Source organism: Mobula birostris, chromosome 32 (genome assembly GCF_030028105.1).
Source record: "Mobula birostris isolate sMobBir1 chromosome 32, sMobBir1.hap1, whole genome shotgun sequence".
NCBI lineage: Eukaryota > Metazoa > Chordata > Chondrichthyes > Myliobatiformes > Myliobatidae > Mobula > Mobula birostris.
In genome coordinates this window covers 1,586,112-1,611,879 of record NC_092401.1, presented here as the reverse complement: position 1 = coordinate 1,611,879, position 25,768 = coordinate 1,586,112, and the positions used below count along the sequence as shown (strand labels likewise).

General features: G+C 43.3%; 1 protein-coding gene across 1 annotated transcript in view; it reads right to left on the bottom strand.

Annotated features, from left to right (window-relative positions):
• Window positions 1-25,768, bottom strand: part of LOC140191163 (uncharacterized) — a 392,816-nt gene that overhangs the window by 43,920 nt on the left and 323,128 nt on the right. The window contains exons 49-56 of the mRNA XM_072248300.1: window positions 22,158-22,211; window positions 19,906-20,013; window positions 18,342-18,395; window positions 15,126-15,179; window positions 14,576-14,629; window positions 12,615-12,668; window positions 5,272-5,379; window positions 5,112-5,165 (exon numbers count right to left, since the gene is read on the bottom strand). Coding sequence (XP_072104401.1) covers window positions 5,112-5,165; window positions 5,272-5,379; window positions 12,615-12,668; window positions 14,576-14,629; window positions 15,126-15,179; window positions 18,342-18,395; window positions 19,906-20,013; window positions 22,158-22,211 — 540 coding nt within the window. The remainder of the gene's footprint in view (window positions 1-5,111; window positions 5,166-5,271; window positions 5,380-12,614; window positions 12,669-14,575; window positions 14,630-15,125; window positions 15,180-18,341; window positions 18,396-19,905; window positions 20,014-22,157; window positions 22,212-25,768) is intronic.

Sequence of the window (25,768 nt, the reverse complement as noted above, 5' to 3'; positions counted from 1 at the left end):
GATGGCGGGTTGTGTAACTGCAGGACACAGGAGGATTCCAGGGAGAATACACATGCTCCGTACATTCAGCAGGCACGGTCAGGATCGAACCTGGGATCCTGGCGCTGTGGGGTAACAGTAGCACTGCAGGATAATCCTCACTGCAAGGAGAGTCTGGGCTTTACAATCATGAGCTTGGCCTTCAAAGGCCTTCCCGCAAAAAGATTGGTTGTCTACCATTAACTTACAGAGACACAGTGTCATCTTCTGCTGTGATCAGTGAATTAGTCCATCATTCCCTTTCCTCCAGATAGCCCACAGTGGTGCAGCTAGTTGAGCTGTTGCTTCACCGATCCATTTAACGGGGTTCAGTCCCAACTCGTAGTGCTGCCTGTGTGGATTTTGCACGTTCTCCCTGGGACTGCGTGGGCCTCCTCCCTGTGCTCCCATTCCTCCAGCATCCCAGAGGTGTGGGTTGGTAGGTTAACTGGCTGCTGTAAGTTGCCAGTAGTGTCTAAGTCAGTGATAGTATCTGTAGGATTCTATGGGTTCACGGTGCTCATTCTAGATTCAGTGGGCCAAAGGAACTGCTTCCATGCTGTTTGACTCGATTTGCAATAACGCAATGGGAGAAGGAGGCATCCCACTTCAGGCACCGATACCCATCCTCATACTTGGGAATTTGCACACGGTGTTCTTGGTGGATCTACACCGGTGGAGATCCTGGCACATTGTGATAATGCCCTAATCACACCTAGCAGCATTTTCAAAGCTACATCAGTTAGTTACACACTTCCCAACCATTCACCATTAAATCAATTAATAATGCAAGGCTATTTATTCAGAATACATAATAATTAATAATCCAGTTTCATGAATAAATAAACAAGAAACATGTTGGCATGGTAATGTAGTGGTCAGCGTAAAGCTAATGCACAGCCAATTATAAGATGGGGATTCAGGTCCTGCCACATCCGTAAGGAGTTTGTATGCTCCCCCCATGGTGGCGTGTGTTTCCTCCGGGTGCTCTGGTTTCCTCCCACAGTGAAAACATGTACAGTTTTAGGGTTAGTATGTTGTGTGCACGCTCTGTTGACACCAGAAGCATGGTGATGCTTGCGGGCTGCTCCAGGCACACCCTTGGACTGCGTTGGTCATTTAATTTACTGTCTCAGAGTTAATATTGGAGCATTCTTGGGCCTTGAGAAGATTGCTTTGCTGTAATATTGTTGTTCAATTCAGTGTCACGGTGCACAAACTGAAAATAAATACAACCCTTCTCCCTAGAGAGCTTGGAGTTTTCACTCTGAGACCTGAAGGCTGAATCATCAGCCCTCGATTAAACTTTCTGGGGAAGAAATAACCAGAAAGATTAATGAGACATCAGCCCTTGTGACCGACAGTATGGAATAAAAATGTAAGAGTGTTCAGTTACAGACTCTGCTCAGACTACACTGCGCCCACAGAGAGGCAGCATATTTGAGAGAGCGCAGTGTGTCTTCCTTGTAACTGTACCAGACTCCAAGAATTTAGAGACATAGCAGACACTGGAATCTGAAGTCACAAGCGACCTGCTGGAGTAACTCAGCAGGTCAAGCTGCATCTGTGGGAAGAAAGGAATTGTTGACGTTTTGGACTCTGACCTGAAATGTCAACAGTTCATTTCCCCTAACAGATTCTCCATGACCTGCTGAGGCCCTTCACTAGATTGGTTGTTGCTCCAAGAATCTGGAGACACTGTTTATAAAATTGGTTGTACTTTCTGCAATAAAGAGGGTGAGCTAGACCAACGGAGGATTTTCAATGGAATAAGAAGAACAAATTGAGTGAAACATTTCTCCTGGTGGGGAACTAACAATGATATATGTAGATGCAAGACATTGCAGATGTTGGAATCTAGAACCTTCTTGATGCAGAGTTTTAAACTGAAACGCTGAAAGTTATTTTCTGCCCACAGATACTGCTCGACCTGCTGAGGTCCTCTACTAGATTGTTTGTTGCTAAAGGTGAGGTATTATGGATAAAGAGAACTTCGACTAGGGGCTCCCAACCCTTTTAATGCCATGGACTAACACCATTAAGCAAGGGTCCATCGACCCCAAGTTGGGAACCCCTGGCTTAGACAGTTAGAAAGAGACTAGAAGGATACCACCCAAAAAGGTGTTAGGTACATAAATCTCTCATTTTCTAACTCAGTTTACACTTTTAAATTCAACTTTGATAGGATCTTGCACATTAAGGATGTAATTTCATAGAAACATAGAAAACCTACAGCACAATACAGGCCCTTCGGCCACAATGCAGCCAAACATGTCCTTACTTTAGAAATTACCTAGGATTACCCATAGCCCTCTATTTTTCTAAGCACCATGAAGACCTGATCATATCTGCCTCCACCATCACTGCCGGCATCCCATTCCACGCACTCACCACTCTCTGCATAAAAAACTTACCCTGACATCTCCTCTGTACCTGCTTCCAAGCACCTTAAAACTGTGCCCTCTCGTGTTAGCCATTTCAGCCCTGGGACAAAAGCTTCTGACTATCCACATGATCAATGCCTCTCATCATCTTATACACCCCTATCAGGTCACCTCTCATCCTTCATCACTCCAGGGAGAAAAGGCCAAGTTTGCTCAATCTATTCTCATAAGGCATGCTCCTCAATCCAGCAACATCCTTGTAAATCTCCTCTGCACCATTTCTATGTTTCCACATCCTTCCTGTAGTGAGGTGACCAGAAATGAACACAGTACTCCAAGTGGGGTCTGGCCATGGTCCTATATAGCTGTAACATTACCTCTCGGCTCTTAAACTCAATCCCATGGTTTATGAAGGCCCATACATTACGTGCCTTCTTAGCCACATAATGAATTTGTGCAGCAGCTTTGAGTGTCCTATGGACACGGACCCCAAGATCCCTCTGATCTTCCACACTGTCAAGAGTCTTACCATTAATACTATATTCTGCCATATTTGACCTACCAAAATGAACCACCTCACACTTAACTGGGTTGAACTCCATCTGCCACTTCTCAGCCTTTTGTATCCTATCGATGTCCTGCTGTAATGTCTGACAACTCTCCACACTATCCTCAACACCCCCAACCTTTGTGTATGGAGGGAAGGCTGGTACAGGGTTCTGAGTTGGATGATCAGCCATGATCATACTGAATGGCGGTGCAGGCTCGAAGGGCCGAATGGCCTACTCCTGCACCTATTTTCTATGTTTCTATGCGTCAGCAGCAAAGTTACTAACCCATCCCTCCACTTGCTCATTCAGGTCATTTATAAAAATCACAAAGAGAAGGGGGTCCCAGAACAGATCCCCGAGGCACACCACTGGCCACTAACCTCCATGCAGAATATGACAGGTCTATAACCACTCTTTGTCTTCTATGGGCAAGCCAATTCTGGATCCACAATGCAAGGTCCCCTTGGATCCCATGCCTCCTTACTTTCTCAATAAGCCTTGCATGGGGTACCTTCTCAAGTGCCTTGCTGAAATCCCTATACACACATCTACTGCTCTACCTTCATCAAAGTGTTTAGTCACATCCGCAAAAAATTCAATCAGGTTCGTAAGGCATGACCTGTCTTTTACAAAGCCATGCTGACTATTCCTAATCATATTATGCCTCTCCAAATGTTCATAAATCTTGCTTTTCAGCATCTTCTCCATCAACTTACCAACCACTGAAGTAAGACTCACTGGTCTACAATTTCCTGGGCTATCTCTGCTCCCTTTCTTGAATAAGAGATCAACATGTGCAAACCTCTAACCCTCTGGAACCTCCCCCATCCCCATTGATGATGCAAAGATCATTGTCAGAGGCTCAGCAATCTCCTCCCTTACCTCCCACAGTAGCCTGGGGTATATCTTGTCTGGTCCGGGTGACTTACCCAACTTGATGCTATCCAAAAGCTCCAGCACATCCTCTTTCTTAATGTCTATATGGTCAAGCTTTTCAGTCCGCTGTACCTTATCCCTACAATTGCAAGGTCCTTTTCCGTAGTGAATAATGAAGCAAAGTATTCATTAAGTACCTCTGCTACCTTCTCTGGTTCCATACACACTTTTCCACTTCACACTTGATTGGTCCTATTCTCTCACGCCTTATCTTCTTGCTCTTCATTGATTTGTAGAATGCCTTGAGGTTTTCCCTAATTCTGCTTGCCAAGGCCTTCTCATGGCCCCTTCTGGCTCTCCTGATTTCATTCTTAAGCTCCTTCTTGCTAGCCTTATAATTTTCCAGATCTCTATCATTACCTAATTTTTTGAAAGATTCCGGAAGTTTTTCTTTTCTTCTTGACTAGATTTTCAACAGTTTTTGTCCACCATCATTCCTGTACCCAACCATCCTTTCCCTGTCTCATTGGAATGTACCTATACAGAACACCACACAAATATCTCCTGAACATTTGTCACATTTCTGCCATACATTTCTCTGAGAACATCTGCTCCCCATTTATGCTTCCAAGTTCCTGCCCGATACCTTCATATTTCCCCTTACTCCAACTAGACATTTTCCTAACTTGTCTGTTCCTATCCCTATTTGCTTACAGCTTCTATCACCTCCTCACTTTCCCCGATGACCAGACGAAGGTCATCGAGCTGCATCTCCAGTTCCCTAACCCGGTCCCTAAGGAGCTGCAGCTTGATGCAGCTTTCAGGCAGGTGCATGGAGTAAAAAGCAAGATTCCATAACGGCTGGACTTATGGGACTGAAGGGCAGATGAGCTAACTGAATTTCTCAAGATGCTGGGTCCGGCTGAAGACTGGGCCAAGTGACTGAATCTGGGAGTTGTGCAGAATGTCAAAGCTGATAGACTGAGTGATCTTCTTGAATGGCCGGGCCCATTAGGGATGAGTATAATTTCGTATTATTAACTAGTTTAGCAAAACACTGTGGGCTGAAGGGCCACAAAACACTGTGTGGTACATTTCTTTGTGTAAGTAGGGCCAGCTTCGATGGAAATCTGATTTGGCATAGACCTGTTGTGCTGTAGAAGTCTATGACTATGTTCTAACTTGAGCGCTTGATCCAGATTTTTCTGGCAGTGTTAGCCAAAGGGATGAGTGAGCAAGTGGGGGTTGGCAACAGGCTGACTATTCTCACATTGTTACTTACCATAGGACCAGGGGGCCCATTCTGACCAGGAGGCCCAGAAAGACCCTGTTCTCCCTGTTGAAACAGAAGATTACAATTGTTAATTCACTTATACCTTCAATGGAGAAAAAGCAAATGCTGAAATGACTCGGAAAACTACTTCCTTGCATTGTTTACTTACAACAGGCCCAGGAATCCCTCTCAAACCTTCAGGCCCAGGGTTGCCAGGTGATCCTTGAGGTCCTCTCGGCCCAGTCCTACCAACGGGGCCTGGTTGCCCAGGTGAGCCCTATAGGAGAGAGAATATGGCCACTTGCTGTAACTCTGCGAATGTAACAGGGTTCCAAAATTGGAAGAAACATGCCTAAAATATTTAACAATGTCAAGTAATTCCATATTTTGGGGTGGAAAACCCAAGCACTGCATGTTATATCCATAATAGTTCATTTTATTCAGTCTATTAAAAATTAGATCAGTTCATTTCAGTGGAATCAGATTTGACAGTGGAGTAAGCCAGATGCATGTTATTACCTTGTGTAAGATACACTGCTGCTTACTAAAGCAAGAAAGAAGTAATGGATGGAGTTCAATCTGGATAAGGGTGAAGTGATAAACTTTGGAAGATTGAACTGGAGGACAAGGTTGGCGGGATTCTTAGCATTGCAAAGAAACAAAGGGATCTTGGGGTCAATGTCAGAAGGGGGGTGATGGGGAAGAGGGAAGGGGGAGGGAATTTTTTTTACTGGAAGGAGAAATCGATATTCATGCCATCAGATTGGAGGCTACCCAGACAGAATATAAGCTGTTGCTCCTCCATCGTGCGGGTGGCCTCATTGTGGCATGAGAGGAAGCCATGGACTGACATGTTGGAACAAGAATAGTTAAGAATGTTTAAGGGTGATTAAGAAGGCATGTGGTCTGCTAGCCTTCAGTATTTGGGGGATTGAGTTCAACAGTTGTGTCGTAATGTTGCAGCTCTTTAAAACTCTGGTTAGACCACGCGTGGAGTATTGTGTTCTGTTCTGTGCTGTATTGTAGGAAGGATGTGGAAGTTTTAGAGAAGGTTCATCAGGGTGCCTCTTAGATCAGAGTACAAGTGTTAAGAGGGAAAGATGAGCCAACTAGGGGTTTTGTCTTTGAAGTGATGGAGGATGAGAGGTGACCTAATACGGATGTATAGATTATCTAAGAGGTGTAGACAGGATTGATGGACAACATTTTTCTCTTGGAATGGCAAAGGTCAATACCAAAGGACATGCATTATTGGTGAGTGGAGGGAGGAAAGTTTAAGGGAGATCTTGGAGATAGTTTTTTTTATATACACAGATTGGTGGGCAACTAAAAATGCATTCCTGGGGATATTTGTAGAGGTTGAGATAGGGGAGACTCTTAAATGGTACATGGATGTAAGGAAAATGGAGGGTTATGGTTGTTTAGGAGAGAAGGGCTAGATTGATTGTGGAGCAGGTTTATATTGGTTGGTACATCGTGAGCCAAAGACTCTGTAAAGTGCAGCACAGTTCTATCTTTATGTTCTGCGTGACAGTCAGAGCTATTGATAGAATTTCCTTTACTAAAGGCAGTGAGTTTCAAATAATCCCAGTGCCCAGTACAACAATGTTTCTACAGTCTTACCACCATGGTCGGTTCTGAAATGTACACTTACACTCAGATACACCACTCCTATGAACAGTATTTATCCTTCAAATAGTGCCATCATGTCTCAAACATACCCTCTACATCATCAAAATGAGGCAGTGTCACTGCAATATTACTTACAATTTCTCAGATAATCCAACATTTATACAGTGGATTCTGATTAATTGAGTCATCAGTTAATCAGGGCAGCCAGTTATTTGAGACAACTCTTCAAAAACAAAAGCAATTTGAAAAAATAGCTGACAGTCCCTTCATTTATTTGGGACACTATGTCACTTAATTGGGTCAGGAGACATGCCAAACAGTTTCTAGCTAGCATCAGTTACATGCACTTATGTGGCTGTTAGACACTACACTGGGCTTAGAGCAAAATATTGTAAAATAGCATTAAACGCGTATGCTTGTGTTCAAAAGAAGTGATTTTTGTCACAGATTGCTGGCAAGAAATAAGCAGTAGGACAATTCAGAATTGTTTTGCTCACTGCAGTTTCAAGATTTCAGGCTTAGGGATGCCAGAAACAGCCCGGAGTGAAAATTGAACCATTGTACTCTCTCAACAAGTTAGGGAATACGAAGAATTTGAAGGCATCGACAATTGTCTTGAACGTCATAATGAAGATGAAGATCTGGAGGATGCAATCATCAAAAGCACTGCTTGAAGGCAGTCCACTATCTGCAGTGGGTGTCTGCGCTAATTTTGTTCATTTACAGTCAATCAAAAGAACATGGCAACACACACTGAATTCCTCCGTTGATAACTATTTGGAACTAACTTGTTCTGTATTTCATTTAAATACATAATTTGTTATCAGTTAACAGCAGTTTGTCTTTTTCATATCTTTTTAAATATTTCCATGAAACCTTGGCTAATTGGAGCAGTTGTTTAAATGGACCAAAATGCACTGGTCCCAATGTGTCCCAATTAACTGGAATCCACTCGACAATATTAACTTACACAACATGACCATTTCAGCCCATCGAGTATAAGCTACATTGCAAAGCAACGCCATTGCGTTACCCCATTTTCCTCATATTTCCAGCAACCCCGCTGCAGATGCTACCACACAGTGGCCAGTCAATCTACCAACCCACAAGTGGTTGTGTTGTGGGATGAATCTGTAGCACCTGTAAGAACCCATGCAGTTTCAGGGGAAAAAATGCAATCGATCACACAGCCAGTATCAGAAGTTAGGACTGAGCGTGCCTCCAGTGAACGGAGCTATGAGACAGATCATACTTACATGCAATGAGGCTTGAGAAGTAGCAAGTAACACTTGCCCAATGCAGGAGTACCATCGGATAGCCACGTCCAAAAGGGGAGAGCCTAACCACATGGGGTCATAGAGTTATAGAGCACTACAGCACAGAAACAGGCCCTTCAGCCCATCTAGTCCATGATGACCTGTTTATCCCATCTACCTGCACTCGGATCATAGCCCTCCATATCCCTCGCGCCCATGTATCTACCCAAATTTAAATGTTGCAATTAAACCCACATCCACCACCTCCACTGAAGCTTGTTCCACACTCGCAATACTCTCTGACCGAGGTTTCCCTTAGCTTTCACCTTTCACCCTAAACCTGACATCTAGTTCTCGTCTCAGCCAACCTGAGGGGAATAAGCCTGGATGTATTGGTCTTGTCAGTAGCCCTTATAATTTTGTATACCTCATTCAGCCTACTGGCAGTAAATGGTATTACCATCATTGATACTCTGCAGATTACCATTGACCAGAAACACAATGGAAGAAGACACAAAAATACTCTAACTGCAGAGTGTCTGGGAGATTCCTGTACTAACACCTCAAAAGGACATTTCTCCATTCACAAAGCACAAATGAAGAGAGCAAGGGAATGTTCTCTGCTTGTTTGAATAAGACCATAAAACCATAAGACACAGGAGCAGAATTAGGCCATTTGGCCCATCAAGTCTGCTCTGCCATTCATGGCTGATTTACTATCCCTCTCAACTCCTTTCTCCTGCCTTCTCTCTGTAACCTTTGATGCCCAGACTAATCAATAACCGATCATCTGCTGCTTTAAATATATCCAATGACTTGGCTTACACAGCCACCAGTGGCAATGAGTTCCACAGATTCACCACCTCCTCATCTCCGTTGTAAATGGATGTCCCTCTATTCTGAGGTTATGCCCTCTGGTCCTAGACTCCACTTTCTATTAGAAACTCTTCACATCCACTCCACCTAGGCCTTTCAACAGTCAATAGGTTTCAATGAGATACCCCTCCTCCCACTGCCATTCTTCCAAACTCCAGTGAGCACAGTCCCAGATCCATCAAACACTTCTCATACGTTTTATTCCCAGAATCACTGTTGCGAACACCCTCTCCAATGCCAGCACATCTTCTCATAGATAAGAGGCCCAGAACTGCTGACAATACTCCAGGTGAATGGGTGCAGTTCCAACAGCTCTCAGGCAGTGCAACACGATCCAGGCCAGGCAGTCTGTTGGACTCGTATCCCAAGCACCACTGAGTCCCTCTATCAACGCTATCATTTACAAAGTTTTAGTTATTCACTAAGCTACTCTGACAGCAGCTGCCACCTAGAAGGGCAGAGGCAGCAGGCCCACAGAGACCCCTCAATCACACATCATTGTGAACAGGAATATGTCAGAATTAGAATCACGTTTATCATCACTGATGCATGCCATGAAATTTGTCATTTTTATGGCAGCAGTGCAGTGGAAGGTATAAAAATATAAATAGTACAAAGGAGGAATAGGGAGGTAGAGTTCGTGGACACGGATGGTGGGGGGGGGGGAAGAAAATGTTCTTGATACATGGAGTTAGGGTCTTCAGGCTCCAGTGTCTCTTCTCTGATGGTGGTAATGAGAAGACGGCATGTGGGGCCCACAATGATGGATGCTTTGTGAAGGTGGTGGGGAGGCTGGTGCCCATGATGGAGCCGGCTGAGTCCACAGCCCTCTGGCAGTTACTGTTTATTCCCACGCATAGATCTGCCTGGCTCGCTGAGTTCCTCCAGCGTTTTGTGTATGTGCTGCTCAAGATTTCAACATGTTCACGCTCCGTTTTCAGCACTGCGGGAGCACCTCCCCCAGAAGGACCACAGTGTTTCTGGAGAGCAGGACAACCACAAACTTCTCAAGGGCAACAAAGGCCAAACCCTAAATGGAGGTCCTGCCAGCAAACAACATAAGAGAGGACTGACACTTGAATGGGTGCAAACGTCAAAGAAAAACGTCTTAAAAATAAATGCAGTTTTAAATGTAATATTACAGACACTCTGAAATATTCCTCCAGAGACTCAGTTGATTAGAAAATCCAGAATTGGCTATAGCAGGTTTGTCCATGCTTCTCATCTCCTGCTGAAGTACAGTGGGATTGTTTTTTAGTACAGATGGTTGGAGGGACATGGATCTGAGTACAATTCATATGCCTCGGGTAAATCACAAACACCTAAATGTGGTGTAAGCAGAACACTGGTAGAGAAATCCTAAAATAAACTGAACTTCTCTCTACATTTAATGTTGATACAGGAATCCGTTTTCCAATTCAATCATTGCACAGACTACCAGTGCACCAGTTCTTTACCCCAAGGACAATCTCTTTCAGGTAAGCAACTGGATAATCTCTGTTACGTTAAATGGAATCTCTCAATTCCATCATGGTGGGTCTGAAGAAGCTGGTATTATTACTGCCACGAGTTTTAGTCAGTGCATTACCATCCCATCCCCCCACCCCACCCCACCCCCTACTTAAGGGCAAAACTGATCTTGTTGATGGGTAGTCCCCAGTGACCAGTTCCAATGAAGGTTCGCAGACCCAAAACATTAACTGTTTCTCTTTCCACAGATGCTGCCTGACCTGCTGAGATCTTTTCCAGCATTTTCTACTTCCATCTCAGAGGCTAGGATTTGGAATTATAACAGCAGAAAGCCTTTGATGTGAGAGTCTAAAAGTCGCGATCTGTAAATTGAAAGTTGATCTGTAAACAGAGGTGTTTCACCTCAGTTAGTGCTTGGTTTCCTCATTGTGGAGAAGGGCACAAGTTTATGTTTTATTTTTTATTTAGAGAAACACCACGGTAACAGGCACTTCCAGCCCAATGAGCCTGTCCTGCTGGAAGAGTACCCAAGTTCAAGATCGTTGAATTGTCATTCAACCATACATGAATACAGCCAAACAAAACGGTGTTACTCAGAGGCCAAGGTGAAAAACACTGTTCCAACCTACACACACAGCACAGGGCACATATGACACATATAAGACAGCAGTAAAATACAGTCACACAAAAAAATACAGTCCAAGTCCCTGAATCCACGAATGCTGCAAGCATTCCATATAGCTTCTTCACCTCCTGATCCACCTGCGCTACCACTTTCATGAAACTATAGACTTGGGCCTGAACATTCCTCTGTCCACCAACATTCCTTTATGCCCTAAACTTTACTGTGTATGTCAAACCGTTTTTTGACTTTCCAGATCACCTCGCACTTGCAGACTTATTTGAAATAAATTTCATCCACTCATGCTCTTCCCGACTTGCTGTCTGACCTATATCCTGCTGTGACCTTTGACAAGCCTCCTTATTATCCACCAACACTACTAATTTTTGTGTCATCTGCTAACTTGCTCATCATTTCACCAACATTCATAAGCAGATTATTAATATATATCACAGACCACTGATCCTCACAGTCCACCTCTGGTCACAGAGATGTATAATTCAGAAAGGCATCCTTCTTGGTCCAGCACGTGCCCCTTGCATGGTGGCACCATACCCCCAATCGCCACCCCTCCCTCCACCAAAACAGGGGCAGCATAGTGACACAGGTACTAGAGCCACTGCCTCGCAACTCAAGAGATTCTGGTTCGATCTTGACCTTGGGTGCTGACTATGTGGAGTTTGCACTTTCTTCCTGCGACCATATGAGTTTCCTCCACATCGGAAGATGTGTGCTTGGAAGGTTAACTGACCACTACAAGCTGCTCCTACTATGTAGGTGGGTGGTAGAATCTGGGGAAAGTTAATGGGAATGTGGTGAGGAGATTATCTGTGCATTTCAGTTCATAATTTTTAACTAAAAACAGACAAGTCATGATTTTTCCCTTCAACTTTGATCAACCCTTGATCTCATCTATTCTATAAAAGTATCCCATTGTACAACACTAACAGTTTCTCCATCCTCCACCATGACACGCCCACTTCTCACTGCTCCATCAGAAAGGATGTACAGGAACCTGAAGGCATTCTCAACTTTTTCCCCTCTGCCGTCAGATTTCTTGAATGGACAATGACCTATGAACATTACCTCAGTACTTTTGCTCTCTTTTTGCACGATAGATATCCATGTTGTCAGTGGCCACTTTATTAGGCACAGCTGCTCATTAAGGCAAATATCTAATTAGCTAATTGTGCAGCAGCAACTTCGTGCATAAAAGCACGGAGACAGAGTCAGGAGATTCAGCTGTTGCTCAGAACAAACATCAGACTGGGGAACGAATGTGATCTAAGTGCCTTTGAGTGTGGCAGGATTATTGGTGCCAGATTATTGGTTTGGGTATCTCAGAAACTGCTGACCTCCTGGGATTTTCATTCACCACAGTCTCTAGAGTTTACAGAGAATAATGTGAAAGACAGAAATAGAATCCAGTGATCGGCAATTCTGTGAGTGAGGTTAATGAGAGAGGACAGAGGAGAATGGCCAGACTGGGTCAAGCTGACAGGAAGGTGACAGTAACTCAAATAACCATGCACACAAGAGCATCTTTGAACATAGACTTGATGGACTGAAAAGACCTCCTTCTAAATCTTACATAAATATAGAAATGTCACAATGCTTTGGACTCCAAACATATTTACTGTAAAACATAAGCCTTACCTTTGAACCCTTCTGGCCCTCTCGACCTGCTGGACCTACCGGTCCAGGAGGACCCTGGAAGAGAGAAGCAGCATTTAAACAGGCATTTTTTTAAAAAGCAGGAATAATGATAGGAGACAGATTGCAGAGCCTGGGGTCACATGGTATGAACAGACCCTGCTGCTCACACACCTCAGCAGCATAATTATACAGCACAAAATGACTTCTTTTGTCACACCACCTCCTCTTGCAAAGGTCAGAAACTCTGCATAATAGAATGTCCCAGTGATGATTTTTTTATATTAATGTACAAGGCAAACCACCCCACCCTCTATTCAAACTTGCAGAATGTGTGAAAATTAAACTCTAAATTGCATTGCAAATGTTAATGGTTTTAAGCTTTACTTAAACAGATAGTGACAATGCAACTTAACTTAAACCTCTTTTTTCAATCTAGCCTGTTTTCTAACAAAAATTATCCAGTATGTTCCACAAGAGCTCTACTCCAAACCCCTGGAAGGGATAAATACAAGCCAATTACCCTGGTATTGGGAAATACGGTGCCGCGTGGGTACTGACTGAAACAATCGCAGTGCATTACTGTGCAGTCCCAGTATTTCTGGTCTTGGATAACCCTACTTTGTTGCCCCACCTACCACCATTCCCACTTTGCCATCCTCTGCAATATCCAATGAGGACCTCGCGCAGGCAGCAGTCCCAGATATTCCATGGTGTTTCTCTTCACTCCTCCCAGCCTCCACTTCGGATGGAAATACAGCCTGGATCCTTTCTCCACTCATACACTACTTTATGTTTGGACTCTGTAAGTGGACTGCTTATGATCACCCTTTTCTATACTCAACCCTGGCTCTAATGCTTAGTCAACTAGATCCTGAGTACGGACAATCCCATTGACCTTGGCCTCTGGTCTTTATTGACTCATGGCTCAGGAGTGGTGACATCTTCATTGGACTTCTCATTATTTTCTCCCTCACTCTGGAGATGACTGTCCTCCTCATCTGGTCTGACTCCCTATTTCTTTGATCTTTCCTTCTGCCACCCCTCATCTCACCTTTCATCACTAAAAAGTGGCCTAACCACACTGTTCTTTATGGGACACGTGATTGCTGTTTATATTTTGATTGTTTGTAAAGCATTTTTGGCCATTTGTTTTCATTCTTCATTCACAATTTAGGATGTTGGTATTGACAGAAAGGCCGCCATTAAACATCCATTGCAGCCACACCTTGAGAAGACGAAGCTGCATTCTGAAGACACCAATTATTATTCCAGACCATCTAATAAAGACAATCTACAGTTAACCATATTTCCCTGGGTCTAGAGTCACATTTGGGGGAAGGGTCTCATTGAAAGCTGTCAAATATTCAAAGGCCAAAATAGAGTAGATCTGGAAAGGAGTTTTCCCATTGTGGGACGTCTAGGACCACACAGCACAGCCCCAGAATACAGGGATACTCTTTTGGAATAGAGAAGAGGAGGAATTTCTTTAGCCAGGAGTGGTGAATCTGTGGAATTCATTGCCACAGACAACTGTGGAGGCCAAGTCATTGGGTTTATTTAAAGCAGAGGTTAATAGGTTCATGATTAGTAAGGGCATCAAGGGTTATGGGAAGAAGGCAGGGTTGAAAACAATAATAATTCAGCCATGATGGAATGGTGGAGCAGACTTGATGAGCCACATGGTTTAATTCTGCTCTTATGCTTTATTGTCTTATAAACTAGATTAGGTGAAGACAGACTACTTTCTTCCCTGAATGGAATTAGTGAACCAGATGGGGTTTTACAACAATCTTTCAATTTACGGTCACTGGTACTGGGCCAAATTTTCATTAAGAATTCCTGGTCGTCCTCCGTATCCATTTTGGTTGGACTTGAAGACTTATCTTTGCACTGCAAGGCAAAACTCCTGGATTACCAAGACTATCGACAAAGAAACATGAAATTTATGGATAAATACTTACTCGTCTTCCAGGCGGACCAGGGGGTCCTGGTTCCCCTGATGCCCCGATTGGACCCTGTAAGTAGTGAAACATGAAATCAATTTATACTCACAAGAATGTGTTGAGAGTACTTGTAATTGTTTAATAAAGCAAAGTATTTCTGAAGCCTTAGTCTCTTCTTGCCCTTTGAACCACTTGATTGGGAGGTTAGATCTTCCTGCACTCTTTCCAATAGTCCAACATGTTAAAGACTATTCACTGGTTGCAAGGCACTTAAAGTGCAAAATTGTTGTGTCAATATAGGACTCTATACAACAATGTGTGGAGATAACTTGGTGAACCCCAGGAAACACCAGTTAGGAGATTGGGTGATAGTTCAAAGACAGAGGCTGACCGGTGGAATGGGAAGGTCACTAGCAGGTGGAACTTTCAACTGAGAAATGTGAAGTGTTACATTTGAGATGAGACAATTTAAACCCAATGGTGGGAGCTAATAACAAAGAAATACTTAAGGCAGTTTCTCAGCATTTCTCAATGGAAGCAGAGACTAAATTTGATAATAAAGTCTTACCGGCAGACCAGGATCTCCAATGCTGCCCTTCTCTCCAGGTGCACCATCCACACCCTGAAATAAAAGCAGAAATGTGTCAGTTGTCAGAGCAACCAGAGAGAAGACTTGCCTCCTTGCTTGGTGTGGAACAGTGGATTGTGTAGTTGGTGACAGAAGATAAGACATGAACTTTCAAAGTTCAAAGTAAATTTATTATCACAGAATGTATATGTCACTGTATACTAACTTGAGATTCATTTTGTTGCAGGCTTTCCTGATAGATTAAAGAAATACATGAGAATTGATGAAGAACTACAAAGACTGATAAACAACCAATGTGCCAAAGACAAATCCTGTAGATACAAAACATGCATACATACATGAATGAATGAATGAATAAATAAATACTGAGAACCATTTCAAAGTGGAATTAGATAAATATTTTATAAAGAAAAGATCCAGGTCAGGGACATGAACCCAAATGGCCTTTCTATGAGGCAGCAGACATAATGGGGTGAATAGCCTCCTCTACAGCTAAACGCTCTGTGATTCAGAGCAGATGAGCATATTTGTGGGGAGCGTGGTCCTTGAGGATTAGGTGCTGATCAATGTTGGTGCATTGGATGGAATAACATTGTATGATGGGAGTGATTTTCCCTGTTCCGGGTGCCTTGAGCAGATGTTGGCCTTGCAGGCAAACTTCTCTGTGGTCAAGATCAATACCTGCTCAAGTTATGCACCAGTAATAGAGAATTATTACTCGTTCCATCGCTTCAATATAATTCCATATAATGCATTAACGTTATGTTGAAGAGTGTCTATGGCCCAAGGAGCTCTCTAATCCAACGATTCATATTGGGTGGTGGGGAGGACGGATGGTGGTAGGTGTTTGGAGTTCCCATTGGTACTGCTGAGAACTTGCCGTTGTGGATTTATACCCTTTGTGAAAGACCTGGGCTTAAAATTTGGCACGTTCCTGATGACTGTCACTAATTTTTTGCAGATGCAGCACAGAAACACAACCTGAGCCCAGTCCGTCATGCAAAGCAACCTCCCCTCTGCCGACTCTGTCTATACTTCCTGCTGGCTCAGGGAAACAAACAACTTTACAAGGACTTTTCCCACTCAGTCAATTCTCTTCACACTTGTTCCAATGGGCAGAACATACAAAACCTTGAGAATATGCACCACCATACTTATGGGGAACATCTATTGGTTTATCAGGATCTTCAATGGACCTCTTTTATGGTAAAAGATGAACTCTTAATCTCCTAATCCACCTCACTGAGGCTCTTGCACTTTATTTGTCCATCTGCGCTACTTTCTCTGGAACTGTAAAACCATTTTCTGCATTCCCTTTCCTTTTTTACTGGCTTGATGAATTTATGTATTAAGTGATTTGAAGAGGTAGCGTGCAAACTATTTTTTTTTTTGCTGTACCTTGGTAGGTGACAAGAAAAACCCAAAAATATTTCAGTTCAAGCCCAACCCAACTCACACCCAGCCCACTGGCTTCAGCCAGTTTTCTCAGTCCTGGTGAGACAGATGTGAGTTCAAATCTCACCTCAGACAACTGACCATAAAAATCCAAGAGTGACACTGACATTAAGTCACTTGATCGGGAATGAAAGATATAGGCAGACAGCTAATACAAGGAGGAGAAAGGAAGGAATGGAGCCAAAGCTGGCAGGTGATGCGTGTATCCTGGAGAGGAAGGGTGTTACCTTCCCTCTATCTTTCAGTTCAATCTGAAACTTTGACTGTCTATCTCTCTCAGGACCGTCCATCTATTTCCTCGGGACGGTAAAGAAGTATAGCATGCCCCATTGACTGTTACCTGTTTATCAATACACCACAGAAAGCATTCTGTCTGGTGGGATTGCAATGGTTTGCAACTGCTCTACATAGGACCGAGGTGTGAGATCAGAGACTACAGGAGTCTGAGATCAGAGACTACAGAGGTGTGTGATGAGAGGCTACAGAGGCATGAGATCAGAGATTACAGAGGCGTGAGATCACAGATTACAGAGGAGTGAGATCAGAGGATACAGAGGTGTGAGGTCAGAGGCTACATGGGTTCAAGCAACACACATCAAAGTTGCTGGTGAACGCAGCAGGCCAGGCAGCATCTCTAGGAAGAGGTATAGTCGACGTTTCAGGCCAAGACCCTGAAACGTTGACTGTACCTCTTCCTAGAGATGCTGCCTGGCCTGCTGCGTTCACCAGCAACTTTGATGTGTGTTGCTTGAATTTCCAGCATCTGCAGAATTCTTGTTGTCTACATGGGTTCAGTTTACCATGGTAGTGGAAGTATGCCTACTGTTCTACCTGTGCTGCACGTTTGATGTGACTGTAATGCTATATTGTATATTCTGTTATTGTTATTTCTATCTGACGTACTCATGTATTGAATGATCAGTCTGGAAGGCATGCTAGCAAAAGCGTTTTACTCTATTTTGGTACTTGTGAAAATAATCAAGCAATTACCAGTACAGACTGTGGTGTTATATATGTGTAAGACATACAGTTTATACACAAATGTGTCAGAAAAAGGCTAGCGATATCATGAAGGATCCCACCCAACCTGTTGATGGACTGTTTGTCTCACTCTCATCAGGAAAGAAGCTGCGAAGCATCCCTGCCAGGATGACTAGACTCAAAAACAGTTACTTTTCCCGAGCTGTCAGGCTGAAAAGCATCTTTATCCATTAACCCACCCCACCACGTCCCACCTCAAATACATACACATCACTTATCAGCACTTCATATATGTACAATCAGTCTATATATACAATAGTTAAATGTACATTGTGTTTTATGGGATTGGTTTTATATTTATATTTTATTTATATTGTATTTTTTTGTTCCTCTTATTCCATTCTTTATGTTTACTGTGTTTTTTTATGTTTTATTGGATCCAGACTAACAATCATTTCCTTTTCCTTTACTCTTGTGTACTGAAGACTGACAATAAACAATCTTGAATCTTGCAAAAGAAGGGAGATTGCAAGAAATAGCAAATGCCATCGTGGGCCCCCAGTTCAACCTGTCATTCAGTGCCTTGCACTGAGGTTCGAGGAAATTTGGTTTCAGGACTTCCACTTATTGCAAATCAATTGATGACTCAGGCTGTAGAGCAAACCACTGTGGGTGAGTGATCGTTTACTAATGAAAAATCTACAGTAGGTTCTACCATCCACACCAGCTCAGCCAGACACTAAAGAAATTAACACTTACCGGTACACCAGGTTCTCCTGAAGGACCTGAGTCACCTGGGAAACCAGCAGGGCCCTGTGGAACAGAACGAATGGAGAATGGAGAACAACAAGTGAGCACCTTGAAGTCAACTGATGGTTATTGATTAGTCTTTCCATTATAAAACAAAGAAGATACATTTATACAAAATCAATTATTGCTCCACTGCCTTGTAGGACAGGTAATTTTATATTGTTATGATCTGAATAATTCTGCTGTTTCAAATTGCTTGAACAAAGTCCTGTCCATATAACCATATAACAATTACATGACGGAAACAGGCCATCTCAGCCCTTCTAGCCCGTGCCGAACTCTTACTCTCACCTAGTCCCACTGACCTGCACTCAGCCCATAACCCTCCATTCCTTTCCTGTCCATATAGCTGTCCAATTTAACTTTAAACAACAACATTGAACCTGCCTCAACCACTTCTGCTGGAAGCTCGTTGCACACAGCTACCACTCTCTGAGTAAAGAAGTTCCCCCTCATGTTACCCCTAAACTTTTGCCCTTTAACTCTCAACTCATGTTCTCTTGTTTGAATCTCCCTCACTCTCAATGAAAAAAGCCTATCCACGTTAACTCTATCTATTCCCCTCATAATTTTAAATACCTCTATCAAGTCCCTCCTCAACCTTCTATGTTCCACAGAATAAAGACCCAACTTGCTCAACCTTTCTCTGTAACTTAGCAGATGAAACCCAGATAACATTCTAGTAAATCTCCTCTGTACTCTCTCAATTGTCCCTGCAATCACTAATCCACATTGGTTCCCAGACCAGGAACAGTTGGATTTTAATAATGTTCTCTCATTCGAATCCCTCCATAAATTCTCCAACCTCTAGTAAACTGTTCCCCCCGTCCCTTTTTCCTTTCTTCCCGATCTACCCAGTTCATCTCACACTCAGCCCCCATCACCCCATTCACTCCCTCTGCCCATCACCCACATACTCCTCGCTTGTTCCACACTACCCTCACCCTACTGTTCCCTTCTGCCTTGCCCACCTTCCTTCCTTAATTCCATGCTCCACTTCCTCTCCCATTAGATTCCATCATCTTCCTCCCCTTATCATCACCTCCTATCAGCTCACATTTCCGGCACTATTCCCACTTCCCAATCTACTTATCAGCACCCCCCACCCCTACCAACCACTATCACCTGGATCCAGCTATCATTTGCCTACTTTTACTCCTTCATCATGTGCTGGCTGTTTCCCCTTCTGCTTCCAATACAAATGAAATGTCTCAAGCCTAAACGTCAACTGAATATCTCTCTCCATAGATGCTAGTTGACCCTCTGAGCTCCTCCAGCATCTTGTGTGCAACATGGCTCCACTTTGGCCAATCAGCAATGGACTTCTGGCCTGGACTCTCATTGGTTCCATCTGCACCAATCAACAATACAGCTCCTGTTCTCTTCTCACAGAAGTTCCACTTTGCACCAATCAGAGACACAGGCCTGGATTGTCTATCATTGACCAATCACTTGTTCAGAACCTTCACGAAGAGGCAAAATCACAGCAGAAGATGAGAGGTGAACAACTTACTATGTTGCCCTTGGTTCCATCTTCACCTGGAGGACCTTTGTCCCCTGCAGGTCCTGCTGCTCCTGGACGACCTGTATCACCTTTCTCACCGAGTTCACCTTTTATACCCTGAGAGTGGAGAGAAAGACCAGATGGAAATTGGTTTCAGAACGTTCTGCTTGTCTACATTCTTACGCAGTATATCAAAGCCTGCTGAAGGACATTGTTGTTGATGAAACTCTACCCAGGGCTTTGAAATTGGCTCAGAGAGGGGGGTGGCATGGGGTGGGGAAATACATGTGTTGTCTTCCTCACACACCAGCTGGTCTGGTGGATAATTTTAGAGTAAAGAAAAGACAGCTGAACTGCAGAACCAACAATGGACGATATAGGAGCCACAGAAATATACTATTTGGCCATGCTAGCATTTGTGCTCCACTTGATCCTCTCCTATCTTCCTCCCAAATTTTTGGGCACAGCTCACTATCCTCTTTAGACAAATGTTGAGACTCCTCTTACAGCCTTCTGGACTGTCCGCTTCAACCACTCCCTGTAGAAGAGAGTTCCACCATCTCACCACTCTCCAGATAAAGATACAAATTTCTTGCCAACTCACTTACCCCCTGTGCCCTCTTCAAAACCTACTGCCCAGCCCAGATACCAGCAACGACATAGGGATAGTAAACCAGCTGTGATGGAATGGCAGAACAGACTCAATGGGCTGAATGGCCTCATTCCACTCTTACGTTTTATGGTCTAAGCTTTCGCCAAGGTACACTTGGCACTATTGCCCAATACACTGGTAACTCCCCAGAATCTGCGGAATGTTTGTAGATCTTAACCAACACATTCTCTCTTTCTGCAGCCACTTTTCTTCAAGATGACAGCCATCAGGTCCAAGGAACCAGCTGGTCTTTACCTTCATTATTTTTCAGTTTCTCCTGAAAATCTTGAAAATCTCTTATTATTAGGGTCTGTTTAGTATCTTCTACAAAATCCAAAATAACTATTTAGAATTTAATTTCATTATTGAGAATCATTACTTAATTAATAATTTCATGATTTCATAAAGAATGTCATTATTTAGATTGGACGACTGCAAGCACCTCAGCTCTATCTGCAAAGAGCAGCATTTCCTGCTGGCCAACCATTTCAATTTCTATCCCACATTCTGATAAAACATGTTGGTTCATGGCCTCCTCATCTGCCACGGTAAAGCTACTCTCAGATTGGAGGTGCTATGTCTCAAATTCCATCGGGGTAGCCTCATGAACATCGGTTTTTCTAACTTCTGGTAATTTTTCCCTTCCCTCTTCTTCGAGTCCACACTCTGGCCTCTCTCTTACCTTTTCTCCTCACCTGCCCATCACACTCCCTGAGACTCCTCCTCCTTCCCTTTCTCCATTATCCACTTCCCCATCCTATCAGATCTCTTCTTCTCCAGCCCTTGGCATCTTATCACCGCCCCCCGCCCCCCCAGCTTCCTACTTCATCCCTCCTCCCCACCTTGTCACCTGCCAACTGCCCTCCTTCCCCGACTCCACTTCCTTATTCTGGCATCTTCCCCTTCCTTTGCAGTCCTGATAAAGGGTTCCAGCCTGAACCGTTGACTGTTTATTCATTTCCATCGATGTTGCCTGACCTGCTGAGTTTCTTCAGCAATTTTTGTGTGTTGATTAAAAATCTCTGTCTATTTTCTATTTCCTTTTACTAATCCTCCATTCTCAACTAACATCCGCTTTATGACAAAACTGTTGTTTTCAGGGAAGGAAATCAATTGCCCTTATCTAGTCTGGCTTGTATGTGACTCCAGACTCAACACTGTGGTAATTGGCCTCCTCAGAACAGGGACAATAATGCAAGGCATTAAATGCAAACAATGTCTTCATCTCCTGCGTTAAACCGACACTCGTGAACCAGTTAGCTGGTGTGGCTGGCGTAAGAAAGACCATCCACATGAACACCAGGGCTGTAGTCTCACAGGGTCACACACTCAGGTTGAATCTTGAAATCTGATGCTATTTCAAAGCCAGCCAGACTCTGTAAGTTGCTGTCAGTGTGCAGGCAAGTGGTAGAATCTGGGGGGAGATGTGGGGATGTGGAGTGAGCAAATGATGACATTGATGTAGCATTTGTGTAAACAGGTGCTTGATGGTTGGTGGGACTCTTTGAGCTAAAGACCCCATTTCAATATTGTATCCCTCTGCAAGTCTCAACCATGCTGATAACACCGTGACCTTGTCTGTCGTCATTCTGTGGTGTTGGCTACTTACAGCAATGCCTGGCTCACCAGGTGGACCTGGGTCTCCAGCGTCGCCCCTCTCACCCTGTCAAAACAGTGAAACACAAAGTTTACTTGAGTGTGAACATACCCGGGGCAGTTTTTGTCACAGAAGAGATGCAAATAGATCCCAGAAGGCGGAGTGAGAGGACACACTCAAAACCTGTTGCAAACGTTGCCGGGGTTTTGTCACTCCCTGTTCAATTCCTCAGGCCTTCAGCAGACAGACATGCCCAAAATAATCTCAGGATGATAAAACTAGAACTCAAAAACTTTCTCACAGCTAGTAACAAAGTTAATCTTGCTCAATAGCTATGAGAATGTTTGTGACTATGTGTGTTCAAACACCAATGCATTTTCTTCTTTGCTCCCAACACTGCTACAGTGGAGAAACTCTGCCCCCAACACTCTTACAGTGCCAGGTTAGGTCTGATAGCTCACCATTTTGCTACACTATTAACTGGTCTTTCTACCTGGACTCAGTTGTAGCCCAGTCCAAACCTGTAGTCAGAGCCTCCTGTGCCTTTGGCCTCTCTCTGAACCTTCCAATTACTTCATCAGATGTTGATGAATTCCTCCCTGAATTTTTGGTGGTGACCTGCCAAATTTCATCCTTTTCCAAGCTAAAATTTGGCTTTTGCACCATTTTCTCACAGATAAAATTCTCAAAATAGTCTCCAGTTATTTATCTTCGTGAATCCATTCCTTCTGACAACAGGTTTATTTCTCCTCCTGTTGTCCTCCCGCCCCTTACACTGGCCACAGGATCATACTGAGCTGACTGATGAAGCTACTTTCTGAACAGCATCACCAGTACTTATCTGTGACTTTGTTACGCTTACGTACGAGGACTCCAAAGACTTAAATGTTACTGCTATGTTCATTTATGTGGCTAAATTATGCGACCAAATCATTTTTTTCTTGGAGCTCATTACTCCTCCCTGCTTCTGCATGATTCCTCCGTGGATTTTATTTGCTTGATGTTCTGTGTAAAATAATTCTATTTAGCCCAACGTGAGAGTGTAAAACCTAACTAGTTGTGTGTTTATTCACCTCCATGGATGCTGCCTGACCTGCTGAGCTCCTCCAGCATCTTGTGTGTGCTACTCAAGATTTCCAGCATCTGCAGAATCTCTCGTATTTTTTATTAGTTTGAATCCCCTTCATAATCAAAAGGGCAAAGACCATTATTCAAGACTTCTGCCTTTTAACAGACCAGATCTGACTTGATCACAGTCTTCAACTCCCCATTATCTGAATATTCTCAATGACTGAACATCCACAGGAGAAGAGAGATTTCTGAAAGAAAAAGTTCCCTGTATCTCCATCCCAGCTGACCAAACCGCTACCCAGAGGATTAATCCATGGTTCCAGATTCTCTACGCATCAGTGAAAATATTATGTATTCTGACAACCCTTTGAGGACCTCATTTATGTCAATGGGATAACGCCTCATTCCTATAATTCAGAGAGTTTTGACCCACTTTGCTTAATTTTTCCTCAACCTAGGAATCAACTTTCTCTGCATTAACAAACACATTTTAAGCAGGAGAAACAAATAGATGGACTGTGCTCCAGCTGTGGTCTCACCGACACACCGTACAATTGTAATGAGAGCTCCCCACATTTATATTTCATTCTTTCGCAACAAAGACCAAAAACCCACTTGCCTTCTTCATTATTTGTTGTACTATCACACTAACTTTGTCATTTTTCATATTGCTTCATATCTTTCATATCATATAGTTTTGATATTGCATCAATGTGTTCGGCCCAGGACTGGCCCACTTTACAGATTGAGCCAATCCTGGGCCCAAAATATTGATGCAATTTCCAAGACAGCATGCCAGTGGCTATATTTCATTAGGAGCTGGAGGTGATCTTGGATGTCACCAAAGACTCTAGGAAATTTCTACAGATGTCCCGTGGAGACTACTCTAACTGTGGTTGTATTGCTGTTTGGTATGGAGAGGTCACTGCAAAAAGGCTGCAGAGGGTTGGAAATGCAGCTAGCCCCATCATGGGCATTAGCCTCCCTGATGTCAGGGACATTTTCAAAAGGCATCCAACATTAAGGACCCCCATCACCCAGGACATGCTCTTCTCATTAATGCCATCAGTGAGGAGGTATGGGAACCCGAAGACACACACTCAATATTTTCTTTCCCTCCGCCAATAGATTTCTGAACGGACAACGAACACCACCTCACTATTTTTGTTCACTTTTTGCACTACTTACCTAATTTTTTATTGCGTATTTCTTATTGTAATTTACAGTATATTTTATACATTTCTCTGTGCTACAACCACAAAACAAATTTCGTGACAGATGTCAGTGAAAGTAAAGCTGATTCTTTGTATTTCCTTTACCAAGACACCCAGATCTCTCTGACTACCAGCAGTTAATCGACTCTCACCAATTAATCATATTCTGTTTCCATGCTCTTCCTGCTGAAGTGGATAATCACACATTTTTCCACACAGTACACCAACTGCCTGCTGGCTCACTGAACCTATCAAATCTCTTTGCATTTGCCTCGCAGTTTGCTTTCCGGTCAGTAATCATGACAGTTTTCCTATTTAAGTTGACATTCCATTTCTTTTTGATCTTTACAACTAAATCTATTTCATCCTTACTGTATTCTGGATAATAACCACTCACTACATTAAAATGACCTTCCATTTCCCACTAACAAACTTCCTCCCTCCCCCATACCTTTCCACTCACTACATTTTAAACAAGTTCATCTTTTGATTTTTCCCCCCCGCCTTTGCTCCATCATAAGTTGTAGTCCCAAAGAAGATGGAAACAGGTCCTTTGGCCCAAATTGACCATGTTGACCAAGATGCCCATCTGAGCTGATCCCATATTCCTGCACCTGCTCCGTATTGCTCTACATAAGACCATAAGATACAGGAGCAGAATTAGGCCATTTGGCCCATCGAGTCTGCTGTGTCATTTCATCATGGTTGATCCATTTTCCCTTTCAGCCCCAGCATCTCTTCATGTCCTGACCAATCAAGAATCTATTAACCTCTGCCTTAAATTTACATAAAGATTTGGCCTCTACAGCCACTGTGGCAACAAATTCCACAGATTCACTACTTTCTACCTAAAAAAATTCCTCCTTATCTCAGTTCTAAAAGGACACCTGCCTATTCTGAAGCTGTGTCAAATCTTTCCTATCCATGTACCTGTTCAAGTGACTTTTAAATGCTGTTAATATACACCTGCCTAAACTACTTCCTCTGACAGCTCATTCCATATACAAACTGTCCTGTTGTGTGGAGAATTTTCCCCTCAAGTTCCAACTAAATCTCTCACCTCGCACTTTAAACCCGTGCTCTCTAGTTGTTGACGCTCCAACCCTGGGAAAAAACTATTCACATTTACCCTATCTATACCCCTCGTGATGTTATACCCTCCTGTAAGATCACCACTTATTCTCTTAGGCTCCAGTGAATAAAATGTCCCAAGCTGTTCAACCTCCACTCGTAACTTAGTCCCTGAATTCTCAGCACCATCCTCGTAAAGCTCTGCACTCTTTCCAGCTCAAGGGCTTCTTTTCTCTAGTTGGGTGACCGAAGCTGAATGCAATATTT